The sequence below is a fragment of the Rhinolophus sinicus genome, linkage group LG17 (assembly GCF_036562045.2).
Source record: "Rhinolophus sinicus isolate RSC01 linkage group LG17, ASM3656204v1, whole genome shotgun sequence".
Classification (NCBI taxonomy): Eukaryota; Metazoa; Chordata; class Mammalia; order Chiroptera; family Rhinolophidae; genus Rhinolophus; species Rhinolophus sinicus.
In genome coordinates this window covers 5,519,882-5,543,288 of record NC_133766.1, presented here as the reverse complement: position 1 = coordinate 5,543,288, position 23,407 = coordinate 5,519,882, and the positions used below count along the sequence as shown (strand labels likewise).

The window sequence follows — 23,407 nt, the reverse complement described above, 5'->3', positions numbered from 1 at the left end:
GTCATAATAACTTTAATGGTGACACCCTATCATGGGTTTTTTATTTTCATTTATTTTATTCAGATGATTGCTATATAATTATCAAAACGAATTTAAGATAAACATACATGAAAAATCATTAAGGAAAAAAATAATTAGGCAAAAATACGTATTAAAAACCAAACTCTCTAATATACATAAGTAAAAACTGTTACATTAGCCTGATCTTCCAACAAATATTCATATCTATCTATACATATACCTATATCTATCTATCTATCTATCTATCTATCTATCTATCTATCTATCTATCTAAGTATATATGCAGAGGGTGCCAGATATACACATTTAAGAAATGAAAACTGTAATACTCAGTATATACCGATAACAAAAGATGAATACAAGTCACGTTTGACTTCTGCAATTACAAGAGGTGCTCAAAGTCCTTACCGTCAGTGTCCAGACACTTCTGATTACGGCGAACTACTGCTTAGGCAACGTAGACCAAAGTATCCACTTGTATACATTTTTTGGGCATCCCCGGTATATATGGGGTGAATGTGTGTGTATGGGTTTGTATATATGTAAAATAAAATTAGTTTCATTTAGTTTTGAAAAATAAGAGACACTACGTGTTGTTAGCTGAAGAAGCCTAGCTACAAAATCGGACTAGCAATCACGGCTCCACGTAAACAGAAACACCAAGAACGTTTCAATCCCAAATAGATTTCTTAGGAACCAATGCCACATAATGCTGTAAAAAAATATCTTTAGTCACTTTCAGAATTAACACAGGAGAAGACAAAATTTGTCACTGTATCCTTCACCACACGACAATCTCATTTTTGAATTACTATGGTACTTAGGAATTACAGCTCAAAGCATACCCATTGCATGTTTCATTTCATACATACCTTGAACTGTTTCATGTTCAAATAGCTTATCTTTTTAAATAAAGTGCCTCTGCAAGCAAGGCCTTTCAAAGTTTTACAGGAAGCATATCCAATGAAATACACATAAATTAAATTTATAATAATACACAAGAAATAGAGATGCCAAAAACCTTAATTATGTCTGGTAGAAAGGAAGAGAATATTTTATGTCACCTACATACATACACCCCTTCCTGAAGTGTCTCTCCGCAATGTGGGGAAGACCTACATCATTCAATTTGAGAAACTGAACACTGTAAGAGTTTGCTGTGTGACAAACACATTTAAGAATCACAGAATCACCGCCTTAGGTATTCCTTTATAGTTTTTTAGGCATAGCACAGATAAATGTAAACTTAATAAAAACAGGTCTTTAAAATTTTGTCCTGCAGAGTTAGGTCAATTATTTGCAATAAGGAAAAGATTCAGTATTGTGAATAATAAGGTACATAACACCAAAATAACAAACGTGGTCTGGAGAGAAGCATATTCCTAAAGCAAGTCCAAGGTGTTTCAAGTGACAGTGGAATGTCTACCCGGCGATTCAGAGCTTTCTACAGATAATCATTTCCCACACAAATCACAAGTACCTTACTATGTACTAGTATACTTAGCTCTCCATTTTAACAGAACTCTAATATCACAATTTAACTTACTCAGGTGATGGAACCGGAGTTGAAACAGGAGCTGGTTCAGGCATTTTTGGTGCAGCTGTGACAGTGGCATTCTCGGATATACTTTTATTTCCTATTTTAAGAAAGAGTCCCATGTTGAGTTTAATTTTTAAAAGCTAGACCATGAAAATATTTCACTATAACAAATAAAGAACTTCAGTTTCTCAGGGGAGGAAAACAAAGTCAAATAGGCTTGTTAATGCAGATTGTATTTATTTGCAAAGTTCTGACCATCCTAGGTCCCAACTACAAATAATGCATATTTTTTCTCCACTACTCAGGTAGTTAAAGCAAGTCAGATAACTATGAATTGTGTGTAAGCTGACATGATTAATGTACCTAGACACCTGAGTTTCTAAAGAGAATGAGAAGAAATAAATGGGTCTATTTTAAGTTTGCACTTAGAGCTAAGTATTTTTTGGAAACAAAAAAGGCAAGATTATTTCTCCTTGCTCATAATATTCTTACTTGGCATTCTGTAAGGGGGAAAAAAATCACTTTCTAAATTGAGTAACCATTTGATAAATAAAAGTATACTTGAAGTACCATTAGGGCATCAAAACCTCAGGAAAGAGAAAAGGTATAAAGTCACACTTGTACAGCAGGGAAGAGTCAAAAAACAAATCCATGAGTTTTATCTAGACAGGATCCTATATAGAAGAGAACCTGTGCAAGTCAAATAAACAATGAAGAACACAGAAGACTGGTAAGTTCCTCTGGATTTTTTCTATATTTCTAAATGAAAAATCAAACTGCCTGGCTTACTAATTCATTTTCCTAACTAGGAAGACCCCTGGAGTATCAGATATTTAAAAGACCCATAAAATTATTAGGTACCTTCTGTCAGGTCTTCAGTTTTTGCTCCCAGAATATTAGCGGCAATATTCACCATATTTAGAATGGCATCTAAAACAAAATTCAATCAGAAAAAAACACCAAGACACCTAAATATTCTCATATAACTTAATATCAGATAGTCAAAAAACCATTTATAATGGTCTTTTTGAAATTCTGTGGACAAATTACTTTTTTATTCACCTTACTATGTAAGTCCAATATAGGACACAAATTTCAGCCAAAAAGTGTAAAGCATAAATCCGAATTTTTATGTTCAGAAGGAATTTAAAATTTAAATATAACCTTTTTTTGTAAAGCTTCTCCAACCTTTTACCAAAACACTGTCTTCAGCCTATTACAAAATTCAAGTATAATTTCCACATAGACAGGAAAGATATGTTGACAACCAAAACTTGTATTTTACAAAAAACCTTGTTTTTTTCCAAACAGGTGATTATCATAGTTAAAAAAAAAAAAAAAATGGGAAGATTATTATCCAAAGAACAGCAGAAAGATTTTGTTATTTTCAAATATAAACCTAGAAGAATATCTATTGGTAATATGATTAAATCCCAAACTGGTACTGTATAAAATCAAATTTCTTTGCTAACTTTTAACAGTGTTTTACGGATAACAAATCACAAAAATCTTTTTGTGAAGTGGGTGGGTACGGGCATGGGCAGATTAATTCAAAGTCAAAGTCATAAAACTCCAAACTAGAGCGAGCTGCACAATCGCTAATTCTGCCTCTTTCCAAAGTGGATATCTGGATGACGAGTAAACGGTACGAACCTTCATATCTATCTAAATAGCTGAAGGTACCCGAGGAGCACAAAACAGAAGAACTCCATAAAAAGCCGGTGCTGGGAACAGCGGCTCCCTTCCAGTAGTATGATGTAACTTCAAGGGAAATTACTTCTATCCCCAATCTAATCTCTGAAATTCCACTACAAGTTAATGCATCAGCATCAGGTTTTTCTCCTATTAAAATACTAAGATCAGGCTGGGGCTACATATTAAGCCCCAGCAGTTATTGTTGTCTTAGCCTCCTTTCCTAAAAAGAGATCCACAAGGTTTTCATCTCATTTTCAATGAAAACCACAGGTGTGAAAAGTAGGAAAGGGTCTGTGGAGGAAAAGCTAGCACATCAGCAAGGTGGGGACTGTCACCTGGAGCTGATCCTGCAAATATGTGCTTTACGGTAGGAGAAAGCAGTAGGACATTTTAGACTCTTTTAGAAGTGATGACCAGTAGACAGTTATTAATGTTGTTCTTTACATAACTATGAATCTATAATCTGAAAGACAACAAAGCAGCAGTACTTTGTTTCCAATCATTAGTATAACACAGAAAAGCTTTACATTTGCTTTTCAAATGTCTAGGATTATAGGCCAACCTTGCCAGTTGACTTGGCAAATTGGAATAGAGACGCAGCTTTGGTTCTTAGCGCTAAGAAGATCTTCAGCCTGAGATAAAAACAGGAATGGAAACTCTATTTCCTCATAAACCCGGATAAAGTAGCAATGGAAGCTCTATTATTTTGTCATAAATCCCCTTTAATGTCAACCAATATTGCAATAATAGTATCTGATCTTCTACTTAGCCTGCTGGCTAAAGTTCGATCAAAGCTGACTCCTCCAGGGAACCCAAATTTTGGAATCAAGTCTATACTCTAAATCTCTTGTGCTTCAAAGGGAGATCTTACTTCACATTTCAGATTTTAGGCATTTATTATTAAAGAATTCAAGAAAACAACACATCTAATCTGCATAAAGAAAGTAGCTTTAGAGTATTATTTTTTAACCTAAATTTTAATACTAACACATACAATAAGGAAGATTTACACTATCCAACATTTAAAAATATTATTTATCATCATTTCAGGGTCCACTTAGGCAAATTTGGCAAATTTGGCAAATTTCTACTTTCTAAGCCCACGTAACCTATAAATAATTTTGCTATGTTCACAGAACAATGCCAAATGTAATCTTTTTATTTTATTTTATTTTATTTTTTGTATTTTGAGAGAAAGTAGCTTCGTGAGTATTCTATTCTGCCCATTCTCAATTTGCTTCCAAACACACGACAGCTGGTCACAATGACAATCTGCCCACTAGCAAGCCTTCAGCACAGGCAAATGTAACAACTTGGAATATAGTGCCAAACTGGGTATCTGTCCCCAATTTCTCCCAACCCCTGCATCTTTGAGTCGGGCAACTATTCATCCCATCTCGTTTCTTAAGGACTAAATAGCAACATGTTATACTCAGTCTCCAGAACACCAATGGCTCTTTTTGACACAGAAAACAAACTACATATGCGACAACAGAACAAGACAAACCAACAAAAAAAACTACTTCTTCCTGTGTATTCCACTATGTCTGCAGCATGCCCATCCTCACTCACTCTTTTCCTTGTAGGACCTTAAAACATATACATTCATTAAAAGTACTTTGACTTGAAATAAAAACTATATTTTGCCTTAAACATATACACAGAAACTGAGCCTTTAGCAGATCTGCAATTCTAACAAAATGCAGACCATATTTAGGGGTAAAGGCAGATTTGCAAGAATATCAAAATAGAGAGAGGTCTGGAAAAATCCACGTGACAAAGCACATGGAAAGCAGAGTGATGTGAAGAATTCTCGTTGATGTAAAATGTTTAAAAGTTCTGGTTCAAGAATGTAAACAGAAGAATCAGGCAGAACAGTTGCCAGAACTGACATACACACAAAGCCAAGAACGCTGCTCTAAGTAATTGCTCCCTTTCTGGCAGTGAAGTAAATTATGTAATATCAAGAATGTCTCAATATGCGGGATGCATGCTCTGGGACAACCACGTCCCATCAGAAGCCACATACTCTGGGGACATGTATTTCCTATAGCTACTAATAGCTCAATAGCAAAAAGAAAAAGGAGTTTCTATTAAGATTAAAGCCACAGAATTGTTTAGGAAATACTATGTAAATATTAGAAACAAATTAGGTTCAGAATTGGCCCATTTTGAGCTAATTGAGAACGTGGTGATGATTGTAGTCAAACTCGGACATTCTAGTGCCAGAGACCAGCTCCTTGGCCTGATTCCACTCTGTCATTTCCTCCTTAAAGCGACACCACCTTGGAGGCCATAGCTAGATCAGGCTCAGAAACAGTCCCCGACTTTTCAGAGAAAACTAGAAGGACACAGGCCCAGAAGGCAGCAGTGTTAGGTCACACCAGCGAGCTCTATGACAGCAGTCTTCTCACTCCGCTCCTCCTGCATCGCTCGTTCTGAAACTACAACAGTGGAGACCTTTGACAACCCCATTGTCTGTGCTCAGGCTCAGCTGACAGGCTCCTATCCGTCTAGTCTCACAATACAAATTCTGTCAACACCTAGAACACTGGAAAGTAAACGGACTGCCCTTCGAGAACCATATAAAGAAAAATAAATGATGGGTCACCAAGAAACATACCTTCCAAGAGAAATGATGGGTCACCAAGAAACACACCTTCAAAGAGAAAGATCCACAAAGTAGGATCTAAAGAAGATTCTATGTCTAATTAGTTCACATAATGCACTGGACAGAGAAGTAATGATAAATAAGGAAATGTCCTCCACTAAAATATAGCTAGGTTTTAGTGGTGTCTAGGCATTAATCCCACAAGGAGATAGAAAAAGAAACTAACATAAGAAAAAGAAACTAAACAGGGTCTTCTTTTCCCTAAAACTATGGCAAGGTGCTACTTCCCTAAGGTGCCCCTGCCCCTTCCCAGTAACCATCAGGAGCTAGAGATCTTTTAGTCTGAGACTATTTTCTGACCCCATTAAATAATGATGCTAATTCAGTGCCCCTGAGCTTTGATGACTATTAGGTAACATAACATTTTTAAATACAAATTTAAGGACACCAACAATATTAGTATCCAGATAGGCAACGTAGCATCATTTTTTCACTCCTAAAAAAATACATCCCACAGCAGTGAGTAAAGCACCTATTTTTAATGCCAGCATCAATTAGATAGCTAAGGATCCTACTTAAAAGTACTCACTAACATCCAAAAAGCAATTGACTTGAATAGAATAAAACAAAATATATTGAGCTAATATGTAACAGTTAAATATCACATAAAAGGATTCTCCCCATGCAGGTTTTTTAAACACTTCTTTCTGTTCCTTAAAAAAATCCATCCAAGTCTATAGTCTTCTACAGAGAGGAAGAGGAGGAGGAGGAAACAGAGGGAAAAAGAAAAGATAAAGAGATGTGACTGTTAACTCCACATACTGTGTAGCTTAGGTACATATACCTAAGCAGACGCTCCACTGGTTGAGTATCTAAAAAAAAGCTATAAAGACAATGTGCTGTGAAAATGGAATTCAAACAATGCAGGCCACTAGAATCAGCAAGGGAAATGCACAAACAGCTAATCTATTTTACTAAGACTTACTTATCCTAACTTCAATTACTAATATAATCTGAAGTTTTATATTCTTCAGAATAAGCAAAAACAACAGCCATTAAAATATACACACCCACATTCTAACAGTAAAAAACGAAGTGTCAGCTGGTAACGGTCTTTCCCAGGAGTCTCCTTAGCTAGCCTGCCACTAGGTTTGGATACTAGGCTGGAACGACAAGAAACGAAACCACTAGTATCTTAGTCATTGTTTCTTTGGCTTACCAAGAGTGTATTATTATTACTATTATTGTTATTTAACGCTTGGGAATCATTATTTTTATGGATAAAAATAGCCTTTATAGTTTGTAATAGGAACCTAATCAAAGCCCGATTAAGGAATCCTCAGTTTGCTAGGACTTCGCGGACGCAGGCCACCTCTGAAAACGCCCTTTCCCTCCAGTACGACAGGCTCACGTGGCTCTTCCTCGTAAGGTCCAGGGCCTCTTTAATAATTCTTTCCCCAAGTACATTAGTAGCCCTGTCTTCACTCTAAGGAATTTGCCTAATATTATGAGCACTTAAGCAGAATAGAAGACCCAATTTATGTATGCTTGGGTTTTCTCCTCTCTTCTTTCTTCCTCTTTCATCCACCCCTCCTATTTTGTTTCCATAGAAATACTTCTCAAAAGCCAGTATCTAATTTCAACTCCAAGTTGAACACTGGGACGAGTGCTGACACAACAAAATGTCCATCTACGTCAGGGGCAAAAAGTGGAGAAACACTTGAACAGTGACTAGGAAAACACTAAAATACTCACTTGTAGCAGAACCAAGAAGATTTTTTGAGGATTTATCCTCCCCAGTACTATAATCCAGTGGATAATCTGTTTAAAGAAAAAGTGAAGATACTTATACTGAGAACCATCTCCAATAATATGATTAAAAGCTCAGATTATATCCTGTCCAAGTCAGCATTTAAGACAAATTTTATAATAAATATTCATTATATTAATATATCTAAAATATGTTCGCAGAAAGAAAATGAGATTTGGAAGCCATTTATCAAAACAGATGTGAATCAAAGAAAGTAATTCTACTGTTTATCAAAATTTTAATCACATGTATAGGACTTTTATCCAAGCTTCCAATGTACTTTACCAACCCCTTGTAAATGTTTTCATTTATGTGAAAACTAGTGAGGGGAAAATTTAGATTGATTGTTCAGACTATGATTTAAGACATCTTAAAACTAGGACTTGATAAAGTAGCAACAGAGTGTCATAAAATCTCCTACCCCTTCAGGCTCACAGGCAGGTCTCAAAGGCTCAGGCCTCTATGTGCTTGCTCTTAAGTTCAAAGCAAATCCAAGGAATTAATGCTCATTTCTATGATTTCGATTACTTTATGAGTTTAATGGGTTTGAGGACTGGCATAGGGACATAATCAAATTTACAGCACTGATGTCATGGAAGGGAGTTCCAGTTACAAATAACTGTTAAGCTTGGAAAACAACTCAATTCACAAAGCACAAAATCATTTTAGAAAATAGCTTTAAGAAAAAAATTAGTTATCAGGATTAAAGGCAAGAAAACGAAAAAGTCTAAAGACAACCATCATATTAATTTTTCAAGTGGCCTATACTTACCCATTACTATTCAATTTATGAAAGCAAAAAAAGCTACACATAATTGTCACCTGTTTTAAAGTCACTTACCGTAGTCCTCATCAAATAGTTCTTGACGTTCTGACTGATACTGGGACTCAGCAATCTCCTCATACTCTTCTACCATGCTGGTACCGAAGACCCTATTAACGACAAGTTCACTCAAGACTTCAAAATGAAACAGAAATGTTAAGACTCATCTCTTCACAATAAATAACAAAATACATTAACTTTGGTCATGTTTTGAGGGCCATTAGCTTTGGATTGCAATCATCCGCTGTTTTCTACTACAATGTAAAATTCATCTATTTAAGGCATTTAAAAATATGATGACCAAGTCTTGATACCAGTCTAAAATGTTTCCATATGTATTATCGTGACAGCAAAATCGTAAGCAAACAAAACCAAACATCAAATGATGGTTATTTTTACTTAACAGAGGGAATTTTTGACATTTTGCTAAAATGTATTCAAGAGCAAGAAAGGCTTAACAGCTTATATTTGTATGGCATGAACTTCACATGACAGACAATTACTTCTTCACTTTAAATATATTGGGGTTTTTGTGTTACCGCCTTTTTAAAAAACCACTCAGTAATTGTGTTTTGTTCTGTATTACCTTATAAGGCTTAATGGACAGAAGTGCTCTGATCCAAAATGGGATACCAGCTCCACCTAAAGAATAAAAGCACATGAAATGGGAAGCTAGCACCATGCCTGTGAGATTACCGAACAGATACTCAGGTTTTCATGATAACATTTCGAAAAATAAAGTCGTCATTTCCCCCAAAATCAGTACTTGTAAAGTTTTGCTTTTTTGCCATGCAGTAAGTAATACGCCAAACCCTGTTATCCAATATTGCAAAAGAGAAGGTTGCTAACCTTTATGTACTTGATGAACATCTGAAGCAAGAGAAAGGAAAAGAAAAAGAAATCAGTTCCAAAGTCTGGATAACATGCCGTAAGCAACACTTAATATTTGTAAATTATATTGCATAATTAAAGTATAGAAAGCAATATGCTTTGATGGATAAAATTGTAGTACCCTTAATTCTATGTAGAAATCAAATCAATGATTTAAATTTTTACCATCACAACTAGCAAGGTCAATCTAACTAACTGTAATGAAATAAACGTTAAGGTTATTAAGTTAAAGAACCTAAAATTCATTGCTGCTGTTTTATGTTACTTAAGAAAGCTTTCTAAAATTAACCGTCTCTAGAAATAACCTGCCATATTACTTTAAATATTATTGATATGTATCATATTATCTATCTGAATGTATATACTAGTACATATATAGACATTATGTATCTATGTACATACACATTGATAAAAAGATTAACTAGCATATTATGAAATTATATTTATTCTTGTACAATATTGTATACAAATTGTTTTGGGGAAAGCATGAATCTTTGGTATGCTATGTTATTTCAAGTATAACTTAAGAGAACTAGAAGATATATATCAATCCACTTTTAAAATATAAAATATTAAAAACTAGATTGTAGATTTGCGTTTAGTTCTTTTGGGATAAGAAAAATCCACATAAACTTATATAACATTTATTAATATAAAATAAGAATCAGAAATAAATGATTTTTGCTTTTAGACTTAATTCTACCAGAAAGGGCTTTTTAGAAAACTGTCAAAATGCTCTAGTCTCCCACCATGAAAGGGATGAGGTAGGGAGTTTTTCTGGTATATTTTTAGGCCATCAGTAAAATGTTCTTCCATTGACAAAGTAGATGGTATAGAGAAGGATTCTTGGAACTATTTCATAACATGAGAGTTGTCTGAATTGTGAAAGTAAATACAATTGTATCACTTGCCAAATAATTTTTAACATGTTTTTCCTTAACAGTGTAGAAAATGTGCTATATAAAAAGGCCGTTAAACAATTATCTCAGTATTCATTTTAAAGAACTGAAAATGTACCTTCATTTTTCTGACCACTGTTGAGGCCTTAAGAGAGAATATCAACTATTTTAAAAACAGAATTTAGCATGTTTGTACTAGGAAGATACTACAAGTTTACCCATTTATAAAAGCCAATTTAATACATGCTTAACAAGACACAGACAGTAAAATCCCAGAAGACAATTAGTAGCTATAAGTTTTCACATTTAAGAAAGAAGAGAGAAAAAAGAGCTGCTGTCATTCCAAAAGATCATATTACTAGCACAGTGGTATGGCTATGATTTTCTTAAAAAGAAAGAGGGAGGAAAGGAATAGAAAATTCCCATATTCTGTCTAAATCTAATACAAGAGTGATAATTCTACTTGACTTATTGGTGGAGAAAACAGCAGGAATATTGAATAAAAACATTTAAAAGTTGACTTTATTTGAAATCAGTATTTGGACACAGAACATTTTACTTGACCATAAAAGAAAAGGCAAAATCTATGATAATAACAAATATTTGGATGTTAAAATTGAAATGACCTAAGAATCAGACTCAATTAAGAAATCAGACCTTCTTTAAAGACTTCAGTGACTCACAATGATTTAGGTTTTGAAATGGAGAGAAATATAACACTATGAAGATGAGGTTATATTAATATATAAAGACTCAAAAAAATTAAAGTTATAATCTAAAATTTCATCAGAGCCACAAATATTAAAAAAACTGGCCCAGGTTGCCAGTTATACAAAAAGAAATATATTAGTATTTGTCTCATAAAACAATATATCCAAGTAAAAATTATTTTATTAAATGGTACATTTCAGTAAATTCCTTCTTAATTTTTCTGATTCCTAACCAGGTGGGATGAAGTATAAAGTATGACTAAGCGGTATGTTTTCATTCTGGAATATGAGTCCGTAGTGTAAACATTACCTTCACATATTTTGCATACATCTGTTCATCTAAAGGGAAACTCTGGACATTCCTCTCATCTCTACCATGAAAAGTACCCAGCTTAATCCACTTATTTGTGGGATATCTAGAAAATATAAAATGTAAATATTCTTTTTAAAAAATCATGAAACACATAGTGAGCAGTCCCATCACATCTTCAAAATACATTCTGTGTATTTTTTTCCAGTCCAAGTAAGCATACTGACTTAACAGTTTTAATGAGTTAAATATTGAGTGGAATTAAATACACTTTATTTTACAACTAAAACTCTTACAAATTCCTTTTTATAGGGAAAGGGTAACGTGAAAAGAAATCACACTATTATCAAACAGAAGGGAAGACAACAAGACAAAAGTGGGACTGGGACCCCTTCTTGAGAGGGCTTCCAAATAAACTGGAGTTTTAAAACAGAACATAGCCTACAGATACTTTGGAAGAAGGAGGTACTACACCTTCCTGTGATGACTTAAAGTACAAATAAAAGTGCTGGTGGACAGGGAAACTGAAAAACCCTTTAAAATCATATTTGAATTTCACAATCTTACACAGCTGTACCCCTTTAAAGGGAAATCTCATATAAAAACCTAAGCTTATTTTTACCATAGAATTTATAGAATTCCTCAAAGTAATGAGAGCTCTCTTACCACATGAAAAAAACATGCACATACTTTGTCAGAGCCGATATGGCCATTTGACATATAAGGAAATCACAGCTGAGAGAAAAGGAAGTGATCTGAGCAAAGTCAGTGAAAGAAAAATGGATGGAGTTCTCAAACGGTCTTGAGACTTTATTCCAAAAACTGTGTGCATGCAATGCTAAGTGTACGGTGGGGGAAGAAACACCAGGGAAAACCCTTCATAACCAATGATAGAAGAATGGTTAAATAAGTAACCGCATCCTACATAGCATATCGTTGGCAATCAAAAAGTATTTACAGAATGAATAAGCTCCTCCATTGGGGAGAAAAATATTAGTACTCATTTAAAAGCCTGTGTTTAAAAGACACATGAGTATCTCACCATGTAAGCAGTAAAAAGTGATTTTTTTTTTTAGGATTACTAAATACATAGAAAAGACTGGTAGGAACAGACTAAAATGCTAATAATAGTTATCTTTGGTTGACAGGATTGTGGTTCTTTATCACATTCCTTACAATTATGTTTAGTATTATAATCACACATGCCCACAAGGTTTCAAAACATACTTTAACAAAAATACACCTCATGATATAAAATCAAGTATTCACGTAGGCATGTATGTTTTTTAAATAACTTTTAAAAGAAATGTTTGGAAGCATGGTGCATGAGAATTAAAAGTAAGGACTTCAAAGTCACACAGATCTACGTTTGAATCTTGTTTCTCCAACGCTCAAGTCACGTGACCTGGGTGAGCTACTTAACCTCTCGCTGTCTGTTTGCTCATCTTACAAGGGAGTAGCATATGGCTGTTATAAGCACTGCATGAATTAACAAAAGTAACCTGATTAATAAGTGGCAACACTATAGTGGTATTACTACTGTTCTTACCAACTGATGCATTAACATAAAAATTGAAATGATTAAAATTTTAAAAAGTGACCCATTTAAAAATTTTTAGGGGCCAGCCCGGTGGCTCAGGTGGTTAGAGCTCCATGCTCCTATCTCCAAAGGCTGCCGATTCGATTCCCACATGGGCCAGTGGGCTCACAACCACAAGGTTGCCAGTTCAATTCCTCAAGTCCCGCAAGGTATAGTGGGCAGCGCCCCCTGCAACTAAGATTGAACACAGCACCTTGAGCTGAGCTGCCGCTGAGCTCCCAGATGGCTCACTTGGTTGGAGCGCATCCTCTCAACCACAAGGTTGCCGGTTCAACTCCCACAGGGGATGGTGAGCTGCGCCCCCTGCAACTAAGACTGAAAGGACAACAACTTGAAGCTGAATGACACCCTTCATAACTAAGACTGAAAGGACAACAACTTGACTTGGAAAAAAGTCCTGGAAGTACACACTGTTCCCCAATAAAGTCCTGTACCCCTTGCCCAATAAAAAAAAAAATTATTCTGGAGATCCACCATGAATTCTATAGAAACCAGCTTTAGAATTTACCTGTCACTGATAGAAACCAGAAAATCTTTAGGAGTAGAAGAAAATAATTCATAATTTGCAATATCAAACTGCTTTACTTGAATTGGTTCACAAAGTTCAATGACAAACCTTCAAAAAGAACACAAGACAATTATTTAGATAAACCAACCAAAACAACAGTTCATATCAAACATTACATTAACAGTCAGCATACACTAGACATCCATTAGGTGACTCATTGAAAAAAAGGAAGGGGGAGGATTTGCAGCCTTAGTTATCCGTAAGGGAAGAGCTGTAATTCCCAAGTGTATCTGTCACCCCCTCTTGCAGTTATACATCATCTCTGTTCCTATAATATAAGGTGTGATCAAAAAACATGGGGCATGTTTAAATTTTAAAAAATGTATTACAGTTAAAGACTCATTGCCATTAATCCCCCTTAAAATACTCCCCCTCACTTCAAACACCCTTATCCCATCGCTCTTGCCACTTTCTGAAGCAGTTCTGGAGTCCTCTTTCGTGTTAGTTGCACTGTCGTGGCTGCCTCGATGTCCTGAATTGATTCAAACGTTTACCTTTCATGGTCATTTTGACTTCGGAGAAGAGCCAAAAATTGCACAGGGCCAGATCGGTCAATAAGGTAGATGAGGACTCACCGTAATGTTTTTATTTGACAGAAATTGCTGTACCAGAAGTGATGTGGGACACGGAGCACTGTCATGATGGAAGATGAAGTAAAGACACTCACGAAAGAGGACATCCAGAACTGCTTCAGAAAGTGGCAAGAACGATGTGTTCAAAGCGAGGAGGAGTATTTTGAAGATTAATGGCAATGTGTCTTTTACTATAATAAATTTTTTTTATTTAAACATTCACCGTTATCTTTTGATCACACCTCATATACCCTCTCAACAGTACTTTTTTATACTATGTCATAATTGTTTGACTAGATCCATCATTGTTTGGGTTTTTTGACCTCCTTAAAAGGAAAAACATTGTGCTTCAATTTTGTATCCCAGGACCTAAGCTAAGTACAGTATCAGCACCAATTAATCATAAATGCTTATTAAGTGACTACATGAATATATCAACCTAACCCTAACATAAATGTTTAATATACTACGTACATATATAGAATGTGCTTTATTAAATTTTATATTACTTACCAAATTTTAGTGCTGCAAGGATTCAACATATAAAGATCCATATTTTCTATAAGAATAGCAGATGTGCTCTATTTTAAAAGGAGAAGGAGAATAAATTACTTAAGTAAAAATATTTACTTCAAACCTAAGTTTTCTAGGATTTCTGTAGTTTTAGATCTTAAAAATACACCTAAGACTGAAACACTCATTTGGGAAAAAACGCTCATTTGGTTCAAATTTATCAGTTATGGCTATAGCACTATTGACCTTGCAACAAAACATTTGAAATTAAACGTCTGTTACTATAAAGGAAAAATAATTTTCTAGTAGCTATTTGCTTTTTAAAATTTCACACAGGTCTTAAAAGTTAAAAACAGAGTACGTGCCCTGAAGTAGGTAAATGGATAAATTGTGACATATTCATACATTCAAACAATGGAATATTATTCAGCACTAAAAAGAAATGAGCTAACAAGCCATGAAAAGACATGGATAAAACTTAAATGCATATTACTAAGTAAAAGAAGCCAATCTGAAAGGCTACCTAGCGTAGGATCCCAACTATATGACTGACATTCAGAAGAAAAACTATTTAGGTAGTAAAAAGATCAGTGGTTGCTAGAGCATGCGGGGAAGGAGGGATGAGCAGGCAGAGCAGAGAGGATTTTTAGGGCAGTGAAAATACCCTGTATGATACATTTGTCCAAATCCACAGAAAATATGATTAAACTCTAATGTACACTATGCATTTTGTGTGATAATGTGTCGATGGAAGTTTGTCAACTGTAACAAATGTATCACTCTAGCTGGGGACATACTGATAATGGAGGAGGCTGTGCACGTGTAGGGGCAGAGGGTACATGGGAAATCTCTGTACCTTTTCAATTTGCTATGAACCCTGAAACTGCTCTAAAAAAATAAAGTCTTCAAAAGAAAAAAAAAGAGGTGGGGGTACAATGTATCAATCAATATAACTAAGAATTTATACAAGAAAACGTCTTCAAAAGCATAATCCTACATTTATTAGTGAATTAGGAAAAAAGCACATGTGAAAATATAGCCCCCAGAAAATCACTGCCCATGTTTAATAAAGCCACTAATTTCCTAATTTCCTATATTTTCTATATATTTTATACTTAAGTACCTTGGCTTCTGGATTAGCTGCCAAAATTTTGGCACCACATTCTACTGAGGCATAATTATTTCGATTTTTCTGGACCTTTTTCGTGGCATGTAGACCTCCATTAGAAGATGTATGCATTGACTGACCTGCAGACAAACCTTATTATAAACACATATATGATGATTATGATAGAAAATGTGCCAGCAACACAATGATCTCAAAAGCAATAGGCTGCTCTCTAGAGAACAGGTTTTAATGCTTAAGAAAATATTTTAAAAACCCATTAAGAAAGTCAAAATGTTTCACCTCCATTGCTTTAAAATATCCTCAATAAACAAATTAGCTACAAAAACCCACATTACTTGATTTATGTCTTAAGTAATATAACTCACAAAATGAAGCTTATCCATGAGAATCAAAGCTTTTTAAAATGTAAAATACATATTTTATTCTATTAAGGATGAATTCTATCCTGCTATCTTAACTCAGAACTGTTCTACAAAAGCAAAGAGTTAATACTTTAGTCCAACTGTATTTACAGTTTAAAACTTTATGACTCAGAACTTTCCAAGCCCCAATTTTCTGCTTATAAATTAGATGAAAATCACTGCTCTGCCTTCTTTATTTTATCCTCATTTAATAATTTACAAGAGTGAATTTTAAGATTGAAACTGTATATAATTACATACAGGTAAACTACATATGGGTAATTAACAACATCCTGGTTAAGTTTTACCTTTAAAAAGTTTTCAGTTTTATTTTATTTTACTAATTAAAATAAGAAAAACATATTTAAACCAGTCCCTTTACAAAAAAAGAATCTCGGTGCTTTCTTACTTTTTTCTTTTTCTACTTCCATAACTTTCTTCTTCCATTCATCGAATGTTGGTATATCTTCTGGATCTTTGGGACTTGTTACAGATGTAGGGTCAATTTCTTCTGGTTTTTTATAATCAGAACTCTGAAAGAAATAAACAGATTTCAACTTTCAAAGACTATAGCAGTATTCTTTGGAACTTAAATTGTTCCAAAGAAGACATTTTTGTAATGGTTTGTCTAATTTTATTTATGGCTGTGGTATTTGACAACCGAACTATAACATATGATTGACTTGGTTTCACTGGGAAAATTCGTTCCTTCAAGATATTGGACTACGAAATGTTTAACTCCCATGTTTATAAGAAGCATCACAGATACAGTAGAAACCTCCAGAACGAAGTTTAGTTAGTTGTGAGTACAGACTCACTGAAAATATGTGAAAGAGAAGGTGGGGAACAGAATACTCAAAAAGAAACAAATGTGTACGTAGTACTCAGTACTTTGAACTACTCTTTCATTCCATGTTTTGATTCTATTAAGTTCATGGAATGGCATTCATCTTTTACATCCTTATTTCTTATCTGAAGGGAGCCTAGACTTCTGTCAACAGTTCCTTCAGGAAATTCTGTACTGGCTTCTATTTGAAGTCAAAGTAGAACTCAGAAGAAAAAAGGAAAATAAAACTGCTGTACCAGCATAAGCCCTGTCTTTATTGTAAGAATTATGCTCTTCAATATAAGCTGGTCTAGTTGTATTTTGACATAAATAACGAACGGTAAAATGTCCCTTTGAAATAATTCTGGTTGAAGTGCCTAACTTTAATCTTGTATTATTGAGTTGAACTTGTAATACTTACATTCAATCCTCATAGTTTCCTCAATATAGTTAAGAACCTGCTTAAATAAGGACTTTATGTACATGATATCAAAGAGGTGACGGTGGCAGAAAGCCATTTAATTGTATAATAACCAAGGAGAGTTCACACTAAGAACAATTTTACATATAAGCAGTATATACTGGCCACAATACCAGGACATCACCACTTGCTCTCAGGGAGCACAGCTCACTTCAGTTCCACGTTCATCATTAACTACTTAACCCTTGACTTTATTGCAAATACGGTTAGCAAATTACAACATTAGCTAACAAGAAAAATGCATTGTATAATGGAGTGCAAGTTATATACCTACCTCATTTTTTAAATTATCTGAAGCATTCAATGCAGACTTTGGATCATCGCCACCTTGATCACTTGCTGAAACTTTTGATTCAAATTCTGATTTTGTTATCTTTCCTTTGCCATGTGAAGATGACACATTTTCTATATGCTGGCCAACAAGACTATTTGAAACCAAAAAACATATTTAAACAAATTTTAGCTGAAAAACAAATTTATACAATCTAAACTTATAATTATCGTGTACAAAGTAAAGCAAGAAAGGAGCACAAAGGGATCAGCTTTCTCTCAGTGATAAAGTGGAATCCAGCATACACCTAAGTCCACTCAAGTGTGATATTGCTGCTACTCCAGAAGCACACAGGGTTATCAGCTGCCCACACCCACCTTTCATGTGGACGGACAAAGGAAGGCTGGTCAACTACAGCATGTGTGTCAGGAGCCTCGCCAACGTCACAATCAGTTTCGGGCTGCTCAGTCTCACGTGGCTTGGCTATAGAAATAGTACCAGAATTTTCTATTTCACTAAGAATAGAAAAAAAACAAAAAACAAAAAAAGCTGGTAATTTAATTGACATACTGTAGCATAAGCTAAACATGGTATTAGTGATTTCCAAAACATAATCTTAGCCAGAGAAGAATGCTTTACAGTTCTGCAGACTGTTTTCAAGAATTCACTTATTTTAAATCATGTCAAGTTAACTGCCGACACTTAATCTGTGAGTGCCCTTGGACTCCAAACAGCTAATTACCAAATTTTAAAACAAAATATTTTAGGTTGATATTTGGTCTTACAAAAAATAAGATTTTTAAATTATTAGGTTGGTGCAAAAGCAACTGCAGTTCTTGCAGTTATTTTTAATCTTTTAGACTACAATTACTTTTGCACCAACCTAATATTTATGCTAAACACATCTCTAATGTTTCACTTCTACTATGTTAGAGTTGTTGTCTATAGTATCAAAAAATAATCTATTATTACACTACAGTTAAGGCGCTTTTACAATTTCATTTTTTAAATATACACCCTAATATTTTTCCCTACATCACTTCCATTTCATGAAAGAATCATGTTCAATGTAATGGGAAAATAAGGTACTGTCCAGATGTATAGTATTTAGCCTTAAATTCTTTCTGGAATGAGTATTTAATATCTACAACTTTTAAATACTAAGCAGTCGTGTGTTCCTCTGTCCCTCATGAGGACAAACTCCTTCATGATAACTAGAACATCTTGTGTACAGCCCTTACATTCTTGAGGAGAAGAAGTGTTTAAAAAGTGCCTGTGGTTAAAAAAAAACCAAAAAAAACAAAAACCAGTAGTGATGATAATAATGACATTAACTAACATCTATTCTTACTGTATGCCAGATACTTTCCTCTGTGCTTTATATATACATTAACTCAATTGATAAAGGAGATGCTTAAAATATTATTAAGAGAAGGAAAATTTTATTTTGTTCTTCGTAGTGTTGCTAGGAGCCAGGAGACAAAATAGGTTTCCTAAATGAAGGAAACTTTGAGCCTAAATATTCAGAGTATTTATTATCAAGTTTGAAAAACATAGCTATTCACACAGACATAATTATGAATGCAATGCTGCAATGATAATGAAAATGAAATACATGACATTTGAATTTTTTATAATTATAGGAAAGATTATTCAAACAGATATTATGTCTCTGAAACCCCTAAAACCTCACTGCTGGGAACTAACTAATCAGCTTCAATGAGTAAGGCAGCAAAATACTCATATTGTAAGATCATTAATTAGATTAAAAAATAATTAAAAACACAAAACACACGCCTTATAACGTAGGTCGACTACATAGCCTAAACTTCAAATTTGAGTATCAAGATGCCCTTTCCAAAAAAAGTATTTTTTCTACCATTATCTAATGAGATTTTTTTTTTCTTTGTAATGACTTACTCAAGCTTTGAGATAGGAATGATCTCTGAGGTAGATGAGCTGGAAATATTTTCTATGTTTTCACTGCCCACAACTACACCGGAAGAATCTTCACGTAGATCAACTGTAGAGAGTGTCTCAATCACCGGTGGACTTAACTTTTTTGACTCCATATTCTGTTTTAGAAAAAGTTATATTAAATGTTGAGATTAATAAATTATCTCTTTAGCTGAACAGGACTATATAAAAAGTTATGTCTCTATAAAGTGACAATATAAAGAATGTTTGCTGAAAAAGAACTTTTATAAAACCCCATTCTTCCAACATTACCACCCTAAGGAATATATTTCATACTAAAATACAGGCTCTACACATTTTTCATGGCATTTCATAAACTAGGGCAAAGGAGTTTGTCATTCTTCTTTCTTATTTTGTACCAGGACCTACAAATATTTCCCTTACTGTGATCAGTGTAGCAGCAACAGACAAATCCTATGTAATATACAAAATAGTACACCTAGTTCTTGCCCCTGAGTGGTATTACTAAACAACACATACAAGTAACATGCAAAGCAATGCATGAACCTTGCTGCTCCTTCAGTCCTGGATGCTCCGGGCCATTCGCCCCCCCCCACCCAAAACAATCTGAAATCTACCTAATAGCTACTCATATTTGAAAACCCTATCAGTGCATCCTCCCCCACAACCAGCCCTAAACAGAATTAGCTGTCCCTTCCTCAAGGCCTCCACTGTTTCCTGTATAGACTTTTATCACAGCAGCAACTGCCCTTATTTACGTCTCCTCCTCCCCTTCAACTCTATATAAGCGTTTTGAATAAGGACTCTATTGCTTTGGTCTTCATATTCCAGTGTCTAGCACAGTACCTGGCACACAATGGACACCTGAGGCCCACTAAATGAATATCACGTGCAAGGTACTCACACTCAGTTCAGGGAAAAGAAAGACTATGGACTATTACGGACTAGAAGAACTAGGCTTCTGATGGAGGTATGGGAGCAGAAAGAAAACACAAGACATGGAGTCAGAAGAATACAAAACGTGATCATTTGGGGAATTATTTACACTGGAATGAAAAATTCACAAAGGAACACAAATAGTTTGCATTATATGGTAGAGGCATTGAGAAAAAGGGCTATTACATTGTTAGCAAATATTGTATTATCATTTTAACATGTATTCGATGCAAAACAAATTTACTTTTTTTTTCTTTTACAAAATCTCCAAAATCTGATATATATTTTATAATTATAGCAAATCTCATTTTGGACTAGCCACATTTCCAGTGCTCAAAAGCCACATGTAGCTAGTGGCCACTATATTGAACAGCCTGGGTCTACAAGATGCCATAAGCACTTCAAAGTATTTGAGCAAGAGTATATATACCATGATGAAAAATCCTAGAAAATGAACAATGGTAGGACTGCTCAGGATAGTCATATAATTAGAAGGGTTACAGAGATCACTTTTCTCTTAGGCACAGGAGTTTGACAAATGCCCTCCATATCCAACAAAATGAAACTCACTGTATTGCCTTAGATAACCCAATTAAGTATAAACTAGCTCTGGCAACTGAAAAAAGAGAACTGTCCTTCATTTTGAGCTGAAATTTGACTGTTAATATTTGTGTTAGGTTTTCCCTAATCCTTCTTCCAGCTCAAATCTCACCAGTTCCTTCAGCCATTTCTGATATTAAATGGTTTCCAGATGCCTCAGCATTCTGGTCAGCTTACATTCTATCTAGTTTTTAATGTCTTTCATAAAACCTGGTGTACAAAACGGAAAATAATATTCAGGATGTAATATGAGAGAAAAAGGGAAAAACATATTTGAACCTATTATTTATTCATTGGTATTCCACAAAGTGATAAAACTTTGGTATCAAAATACTTTATGTACTCATACTACAAACAAATACTTTCTTTTGTTGTTAGAAAAAAAATGTCCTCTGAAGAGACAAGATGCCTTACAGTAAGCCAAAATAAAACCTAAGAAGAAACGAGGACTTACACGCTAACTTTTACTACAAAGAAAATGGTCTCATTTATTATTAAATCAGTAATTCTGCATTTTCTCAAAAGCGGTACTTAGCAGGTGAATAGTATTGAGGCCAGTTGCATGGTACTTTAAAATAAAAAAAGGTAACGCTACCCAAGATGATGATCAAACAGAGGTTTTCTATCTTATAAAGTAGTATGAAAAGGCTTATCATTAAACATCAAAACACAATCGCTTACTTGTACATCCTCAATGCCTTCATCTTTTAATTTATGTTCTTCTGGAGGAATAGGTAAGTCTGAACGCACTTTTCCCGATAATTCAGTACTGACAGGTTCCTCTCTTTCACCCTATATTGCAACAAAGAAAAAGGTTGATAAAAAACTGTTTCACAGAACAGTCCTGAAGCAATATTAAACACCATCTCTTACTTAACAAAAACACTGTCTTGTATGCATTTGACTCTTAATTACTTTTATTGGTTTACGTGTTTATTATCCATCTTCTTGCATTCCCTTCTTTGTGCATTCCTACACTAGAAGTGCACACTAAATGAGTTCTAGAACCTCATCTGATTTGTTCAGAAGCACTAGTCCTACGAGCCAGCACTACGTGTCAGGCACACAGTAAGACTTCAGTAAAGATCGGATAACTGAATGTACTTATGACTGTGTCATCTCTCTTCTGACACTTTCTTCTAAGTTAGGACTTCAGATACCTGTATGCCTTTAAATGCATTTTCCAGAATATAAGTTTCATAAAAGGGAAAGTTCACATTCACCTTTATTTAACTAAGCCTGTATAGCACATAATAGGCACCTAAATGTTTATTGAAAAATGTTTTTCCCCTTAATGCTTTGCTTAAATTCGTTTACTTATAACATTTAGTCTTCAAATTTCTCATTGAAGAAGAAATCAGATCTGAGTCTTATAGATTACGGTTGAAAGCATAAAATTATACTCTTTTTGGAGAGATATTCAGAACAGTCTTCAAAATTTTAAATGCTTCATCCCAGAAATATATTCTATACAACTCAAAAATTTACATAATCCACTATAAATATGCCAAAAATCCCCCCAGCAGTAAGTATGTGTTTACACAAACACCCACACAAATGTACACACAAACACACATTCACACACACAGCTGAGACACAATGCAAAAAGACAATAATGTTTAATGAATTATGATATATCTACGTAATGAAATAAAAACGTAGCCATTCAGAAGAATAAAACAATAGGAAAAGGTGTCCATGAGATATTATTGGGGAAAAGAGGAAGTCAATTTGTATATTATTAATAATATGATATTTTAATGAAAATAAAGATATTAATTTGCTTGCTATATAATGGTATATCTATAGCTAAGAGAATGGTCTGTACATTTTCCAAGAAATTGTAATATAAATGTTTTATACTCAGTATAAATTCCTTCTGTATTTTAAAATAAATACACTGACTTTTAGGGGGGAAAGCCAAACCTAGTCAATACTCATCTTTTATCATTTACAATGATAAAATAATAAATCATTTAGAGACCATTAGGTTTCTTGAACTCTGTCTATTCATCCCTCCCAGTTATATAAAACTACACAGCCACTGATTGCTGACTCTCCCTATAATCCTTATTTCTAATCGTTTTTAATTTATAAGACTGGAGTTTCTTCAGAAACCCTTTAACTATTTAGTGCATTAAAAAGCAAGCCACTAGTTTTCAGTTCTCTGAATAAGTGCTGTTTTTCTCCCTACTGTAGGATTAAGGATGTGGTAACATTCCAAATATAAGCAATAAGAATATATAAATACCTCAGAGGTGG

General features: G+C 34.3%; 1 protein-coding gene across 7 annotated transcripts in view; it reads right to left on the bottom strand.

Moving 5' to 3' along the window:
• Positions 1-23,407, bottom strand: part of SUCO (SUN domain containing ossification factor) — a 60,086-nt gene that overhangs the window by 20,314 nt on the left and 16,365 nt on the right. For 3 of the 7 annotated variants that reach the window (XR_012492812.1, XM_019722738.2, XM_019719940.2), the window contains exons 3-17: positions 21,827-21,937; positions 19,592-19,746; positions 18,049-18,186; positions 17,675-17,825; positions 16,503-16,626; positions 15,687-15,823; positions 14,564-14,631; positions 13,419-13,526; positions 11,311-11,416; positions 9,350-9,370; positions 9,087-9,142; positions 8,519-8,610; positions 7,623-7,688; positions 2,423-2,491; positions 1,568-1,658 (exon numbers count right to left, since the gene is read on the bottom strand). Coding sequence is in view for 6 of the 7 variants with exons in the window: in XM_019722738.2 (XP_019578297.2) it covers positions 1,568-1,658; positions 2,423-2,491; positions 7,623-7,688; positions 8,519-8,610; positions 9,087-9,142; positions 9,350-9,370; positions 11,311-11,416; positions 13,419-13,526; positions 14,564-14,631; positions 15,687-15,823; positions 16,503-16,626; positions 17,675-17,825; positions 18,049-18,186; positions 19,592-19,746; positions 21,827-21,937 (1,493 nt within the window). In the remaining variant the exon portion in view is untranslated. The remainder of the gene's footprint in view (positions 1-1,567; positions 1,659-2,422; positions 2,492-7,622; positions 7,689-8,518; positions 8,611-9,086; positions 9,143-9,349; positions 9,371-11,310; positions 11,417-13,418; positions 13,527-14,563; positions 14,632-15,686; positions 15,824-16,502; positions 16,627-17,674; positions 17,826-18,048; positions 18,187-19,591; positions 19,747-21,826; positions 21,938-23,407) is intronic. The other 4 variants (XM_019720543.2, XM_019722012.2, XM_019721270.2 and 1 more) reach the window with 4 other exon arrangements.